We start from the raw sequence: 7,208 nt of genomic DNA on the forward strand, positions 1-7,208 counted from the left end.
GTATGATGTCACCAGATGAAACAGGAGGGGTCACTAGTGAGGTTACTATATTGCATTACACACTGGGTTCCTAGTATTAAATCTTCTGGTGGTTTAGCCTAAGCTGTTTTTTGTGTCCTCAGCAAATGACTTCGGTCTCTTCTTGTCGGATGAAGATCCTAAGAAAGGAATCTGGTTGGAAGCCGGAAAAGCTTTGGATTATTACATGTTACGCAATGGGGTGAGTTGTTTATTTCTGCTTAATAAACCACTTTTATTAATGAAAGAGCATCTTTGTCCACGTGACCTTTAGTCCCTTCACCCATGTCCTTTCCCAAATCCATGTATCATTGTCTGCCCCTTACTGGTGTCCTGTCCGAGAGCCTTTCCCCCCATACAATTGTATCCCGTCCCTGTCACTATCATGTCCCCCTTCCCTCCCATACACTTGTGTCCTGTCACTATCATGTCCCCATTCCCTACCATACACTTGTGTCCTGTCCCTGTCACTATCATGTCCCCCTTCCCTCCCATACACTTGTGTCCTGTCACTATCATGTCCCCTTTCCCTCCCATACACTTGTGTCCTGTCCCTGTCACTATCATGTCCCCCTTCCCTCCCATACACTTGTGTCCTGTCCCTGTCACTATCATGTCCCCCTTCCCTCCCATACACTTGTGTCCTGTCACTATCATGTCCCCCTTCCTTACCATACACTTGTGTCCTGTCCCTGTCACTATCATGTCCCCCTTCCCTCCCATACACTTGTGTCCTGTCCCCGTCACTATCATGTCCCCTTTCCCTCCCATACACTTGTGTCCTGTCCCTGTCACTATCATGTCCCCCTTCCCTCCCATACACTTGTGTCCTGTCCCCGTCACTATCATGTCCCCCTTCCCTGCCATACACGTGTCCTGTCCCTGTGACTATCATGTCCCCCTTCCCTCCCATACACTTGTGTCCTGTCACTATCATGTCCTCCTTCCCTCCCATACACTTGTGTCCCTGTCACTATCCTGTCCTCCTTCCCTCCCATACACTTGTGTCCCTGTCACTATCCTGTCCTCCTTCCCTCCCATACACTTGTGTCCTGTCCCTGTCACTATCCTGTCCTCCTTCCCTCCCATACACTTGTGTCCTGTCCCTGTCACTATCATGTCCTCCTTCCCTCCCATACACTTGTGTCCTGTCACTATCATGTCCTCCTTCCCTCCCATACACTTGTGTCCTGTCCCTGTCACTATCATGTCCTCCTTCCCTCCCATACACTTGTGTCCCTGTCACTATCCTGTCCTCCTTCCCTCCCATACACTTGTGTCCTGTCCCTGTCACTATCCTGTCCTCCTTCCCTCCCATACACTTGTGTCCTGTCACTATCATGTCCCCCTTCCCTCCCATACACTTGTGTCCTGTCACTATCATGTCCCCCTTCCCTACCATACACTTGTGTCCTGTCACTATCATGTCCCCCTTCCCTCCCATACACTTGTGTCCTGTCCCTGTCACTATCATGTCCCCCTTCCCTCCCATACACTTGTGTCTTGTCCCTGTCACTATCATGTCCCCCTTCCCTCCCATACACTTGTGTTCCTGTCACTATCATGTCCTCCTTCCCTCCCATACACTTGTGTCCTGTCGGAGAGCCGTGTTTCATTGTTGTGCCCGTGTTTCTCTCCTTGCCTCAAGGACACTTTGGAATACAGGAAGAAACAACGTCCTCTGAAAATCCGCATGTTGGATGGTACAGTGAAGACCGTTATGGTTGATGACTCCAAGACCATGAGCGACCTTCTAATGACCATCTGTGCCCGTATCGGTAAGATGTGACCCTTTCATGGCTGGATCCTCTCTTTTGATAATATCCTGAAACTTGCTGCTCCTGTGTCCTTCCCTGCCCGTACCCGCTCTTCTGTTCGTGTTTCCTCTTAGTTATGGATGAAATCCGATGATGTCGCCTTAGGGTCTCTTCTCTGAGTGCAATAAAGCAATCCATCCCGAGTGCCCCCACAGAGCTCCCCTAAATCTGTACTGATGTCTGTAGATGGGGTTGGATATTTACAAAGTCTATGCTTGCGGGTGATAGCTGGATAATATCTGGATCATGTGAGGTGGGCAGATGAAGGACAGAAGGTAGAATGGACCCTGCCCCTGACGGTCTTCATTTCAGGGGGAGCCGTTAATGATAGACAGTAGGTGCAAATAGAACATGGGTATAATAAGGGAGTAGGAGAAGACATGGGGTCTAGGAGGGTATCAGCAGGACAGCATCAAGTGGAGAGAGTCTGGTAGGCAAGGCAGGGTATAGGCATGGGGATAGTCTTGGAGATGGAAGTGAGTGGAGGTTATAAGAGGGGAAGGGTCTGTGCAGAGCTAGGTGTATCTCATAATGATGTCTAAGATGTATGGAAAGCATAGTTGGGGGCACTGTAGATGTTGGTGAACAGCTTGAGCTTTGATTGGGTGTCGGGAGTATACCTAGCATCATCATCATTATTTTTTATATAGAGCAGTACATGGTGGATGTAACAAATTATCATAATGGGTGATCGGACGGGGTCTTTACAGGGATAGGGGAGATGAGCCAGGTAATGTCTGGGTTTCAGGGCTTAGAAGGAGAGGCGAGATGAGCCGGGTAATGTCTGGGCTTCAGGGCTTAGAGGGAGAGGGAAGATGAGCCGGGTAATGTCTGGTCTTCAGGGCTTAGAGGGAGAGGGGAGATGAGCCGGGTAATGTCTGGGCTTCAGGGCTTAGAGGGAGAGGGGAGATGAGCCGGGTAATGTCTGGGCTTCAGAGCTTCAGGGCTTAGAGGGAGAGGGGAGATGAGCCGGGTAATGTCTGGGCATCAGAGCTTCAGGGCTTAGAGGGAGAGGGGAGATGAGTCGGGCAATGTCTGGGCTTAGGGGCTTGGAGGGATGGAGGGGAGATGAGCCGAGTAGTATCTGGTGTTAGGGGCTTGGAGGGATGGAGGAGGATAGAGGCCGGGTAATGTCTGGTGTTAGGGGCTTGGAGGGATGAAGGAGGATAGAGGCTGGGTAATGTCTGGTGTTAGGGGCTCGGAGGGATGGAGGAGGATAGAGGCCGGGTAATGTCTGGTGTTAGGGGCTTGGAGGGATTTAGGAGGATAGTGGCCGGGTAATGTCTGGTGTTAGCAGCTTGGAGGGATTTAGGAGGATAGAGGCTGGGTGAGTGTCTGATTGTTGGTGGACTGGAGAAGCCCTGGAGCCAGGCCTGGGAGGAGGTGATCATGGATGAGGAGGACAGGCAGCAGTCATTGTTTGTGGGAATAAGGCTGGGGAGGGGGGTGAAGGCTTTGCAGGTGAGTAAGAGGGGATTGAATTGATTTCCGGAGTGGGAGGGAAGGTGTCAGCAGATGGATTGAGGTGGGGGACCAGCCGGGGAGGTTACGATGATCGAGGCTAGAGATAGGGAGAGCGTGGAAGAGGGTTTTAGTGCTTTTCATGATAGAACGTGTCTGATGCTGGAAATATTGCAGATATATAAATGACGGATTGCAAGAAGGACAGAATGTGGGAAGAGAGAGGTATGAGGCACGGGCAGCAGGGGTATTTTGGGGTGAGGGGAGATAAACAGTGTTATAGAGGTTGACCTTAATGAAGTAGTGGGACATCCAACACGAGAGAACGGGAATGGGGGGGGGGGGGGGGGGTGTACAGGGGACACTGGAGGCCGAAGAAGCTGATGAGACCACAGTCTCCCACTGACCCATTTCCCATATTTGTTAAAGGTTCAGCTTCAGTGTTTTATTTTCTCCATTCAAACGCTGACATCACCTCTGAGGGGCAGAATGTTTTATAGGGCCCTACACCTTTACGCCCCCATACGGGTCACCTTTTTGCTCCTTGGGCTCTAATTTTAGCCTTATACATAAATCTCCGATGTTTGCAGATCTGTGTCTGTAGCTGCACCGCACATGCGCAGTTCTGTGTCTGAGACGTCGGTCGCAGTACCCCAAAGCTGCAGCATGACTGACATACATACAGCTGGCGTTTGGGGGTGACGACAGGGAGCGTTCCTGTAGCTAGGAGCTTATTGGCCCAGTTTTCTGGTCATACAGAAGCCTGTGGCTGAGTCATCGGATACCGTGTTACTGGCCATGGCTGCGTGATTTTGCCGGACATCCAGGAGGAGCCGCGGAGTGCTACTCAGATGTCCGATGGTCACGCAATTGATCCGATGCTGCGGACACAGGAGCGCATCAGAGAAGCTGACAGTGGGCGTCTATTTGCATAACCCTGACCCCTCTATTTACTGTAACCCTGACCTCTCTATTTACTGTAACCCTGATCCCTCTATTTACTGTAACCCTGACCCCTCTATTTACTGTAACCCTGACCCCTCTATTTACTGTAACCCTAACCCCTCTATTTACATAACCCTAACCCCTCTATTTACTGTAACCCTCTATTTACTGTAACCCTAACCCCTCTATTTACTGTAACCCTGACCCCTCTGTTTACTGTAACCCTAACCCCTCTATTTACTGTAACCCTCTATTTACTGTAACCCTGACCCCTCTATTTACTGTAACCCTCTATTTACTGTAACCCTAACCCCTCTATTTACTGTAACCCTAACCCCTCTATTTACTGTAACCCTCTGTTTACTGTAACCCTAACCCCTCTATTTACTGTAACCCTGACCCCTCTATTTACTGTAACCCTGACCCCTCTATTTACTGTAACCCTGACCCCTCTATTTACTGTAACCCTGACCCCTCTATTTACTGTAACCCTCTATTTACTGTAACCCTCTATTTACTGTAACCCTCTATTTACTGTAACCCTCTATTTACTGTAACCCGAACCTCTCTATTTACTGTGACTCTAATCCCTCTATTTACTGTGACTCTAATCCCTCTATTTACTGTAACCCTGACCCCTCGATTTACTGTAACCCTCTATTTACTGTAACCCTGACCCCTCTATTTACTGTAACCCTGACCCCTCTATTTACTGTAACCCTCTATTTACTGTAATCCTGACCCCTCTATTTACTGTAACCCTGATCCCTCTATTTACTGTAACCCTGACCCCTCTATTTACTGTAACCCTGACCCCTCTATTTACTGTAACCCTGACCCCTCTATTTACTGTAACCCTGACCCCTCTATTTACTGTAACCCTCTATTTACTGTAACCCTAACCCCTCTATTTACTGTAACCCTCTATTTACTGTAACCCGAACCTCTCTATTTACTGTGACTCTAATCCCTCTATTTACTGTAATCCTGACCCCTCTATTTACTGTAACCCTGACCCCTCGATTTACTGTAACCCTCTATTTACTGTAACCCTAACCCCTCTATTTACTGTAACCCTCTATTTACTGTAACCCTGACCCCTCTATTTACTGTAACCCTGACCCCTCTATTTACTGTAACCCTGACCCCTCTATTTACTGTAACCCTCTATTTACTGTAACCCGAACCTCTCTATTTACTGTGACTCTAATCCCTCTATTTACTGTAACCCTGACCCCTCGATTTACTGTAACCCTCTATTTACTGTAACCCTGACCCCTCTATTTACTGTAACCCTGACCCCTCTATTTACTGTAACCCTCTATTTACTGTAATCCTGACCCCTCTATTTACTGTAACCCTGATCCCTCTATTTACTGTAACCCTGACCCCTCTATTTACTGTAACCCTGACCCCTCTATTTACTGTAACCCTGACCCCTCTATTTACTGTAACCCTCTATTTACTGTAACCCTAACCCCTCTATTTACTGTAACCCTCTATTTACTGTAACCCGAACCTCTCTATTTACTGTGACTCTAATCCCTCTATTTACTGTAATCCTGACCCCTCTATTTACTGTAACCCTGACCCCTCGATTTACTGTAACCCTCTATTTACTGTAACCCTGACCCCTCTATTTACTGTAACCCTGACCCCTCGATTTACTGTAACCCTCTATTTACTGTAACCCTGACCCCTCTATTTACTGTAACCCTGACCCCTCTATTTACTGTAACCCTGACCCCTCTATTTACTGTAACCCTGACCTCTCTATTTACTGTAACCCTCTATTTACTGTAACCCTCTGTTTACTGTAACCCTAACCCCTCTATTTACATAACCCTAACCCCTCTATTTACTGTAATCCTCTACTGTAATCCTCTATTTACTGTAACCCTGACCCCTCTATTTACTGTAACCCTGACCCCTCTATTTACTGTAACCTCTCTATTTACTGTAACCCTGACCCCTCTATTTACTGTAACCCTCTATTTACTGTAACTCTGACCCCTCTATTTACTGTAACTCTGACCCCTCTATTTACTGTAACCCTGACCCCTCTATTTACTGTAACCCTGACCCCTCTATTTACTGTAATCCTGACCCCTCTATTTACTGTAACCCTGACCCCTCTATTTACTGTAACCTCTCTATTTACTGTAACCCTGACCCCTCTATTTACTGTAACTCTGACCCCTCTATTTACTGTAACCCTGACCCCTCTATTTACTGTAACCCTGACCCCTCTATTTACTGTAACCCTGACCCCTCTATTTACTGTAACCCTGACCCCTCTATTTACTGTAACCCTAACCCCTCGATTTACTGTAACCCTGACCCCTCGATTTACTGTAACCCTGACCCCTCTATTTACTGTAACCCTGACCCCTCTATTTACTGTAACCCTGACCCCTCTATTTACTGTAACCCTGACCCCTCTATTTACTGTAACCCTGACCCCTCTATTTACTGTAACCCTGACCCCTCTATTTACTGTAACCCTAACCCCTCTATTTACATAACCCTAACCCCTCTATTTACATAACCCTAACCCCTCTATTTACTGTAACCCTCTGTTTACTGTAACCCTGACCCCTCTATTTACTGTAACCCTGACCCCTCTATTTACTGTAACCCTAACCCCTCTATTTACTGTAACCCTGACCCCTCTATTTACTGTAACCCTGACCCCTCTATTTACTGTAACCCTAACCCCTCTATTTACATAACCCTAACCCCTCTATTTACTGTAACCCTGACCCCTCTATTTACTGTAACCCTCTATTTACTGTAACCCTCTATTTACTGTAACCCTCTATTTACTGTAACCCTGACCCCTCTATTTACTGTGACTCTAATCCCTCTATTTACTGTAACCCTCTATTTACTGTGACTCTAATCCCTCTATTTACTGTAACCCTCTATTTACTGTAACCCTGACCCCTCTATTTACTGTAATCCTGA

The 7,208-nt window shown here is 47.5% G+C and overlaps 1 protein-coding gene across 1 annotated transcript in view; it reads left to right on the forward strand.

Moving 5' to 3' along the window:
* LOC148430587 (talin-1-like) overlaps nucleotides 1-1,796 on the forward strand; it is a gene marked incomplete at its 3' end in the record, with an annotated part of 3,901 nt that extends 2,105 nt beyond the window's left edge. Inside the window, exons 2-3 of the mRNA XM_088466579.1 lie at nucleotides 123-220; nucleotides 1,667-1,796. Of these exons, the coding sequence (XP_088322705.1) occupies nucleotides 123-220; nucleotides 1,667-1,796 (228 nt within the window). The remainder of the gene's footprint in view (nucleotides 1-122; nucleotides 221-1,666) is intronic.
* Between the last annotated feature and the right edge of the window lie 5,412 nt (nucleotides 1,797-7,208).

The sequence above is a fragment of the Taudactylus pleione genome, unplaced genomic scaffold (genome assembly GCF_031769625.1).
Source record: "Taudactylus pleione unplaced genomic scaffold, aTauple2 ptg003595l, whole genome shotgun sequence".
NCBI lineage: Eukaryota > Metazoa > Chordata > Amphibia > Anura > Myobatrachidae > Taudactylus > Taudactylus pleione.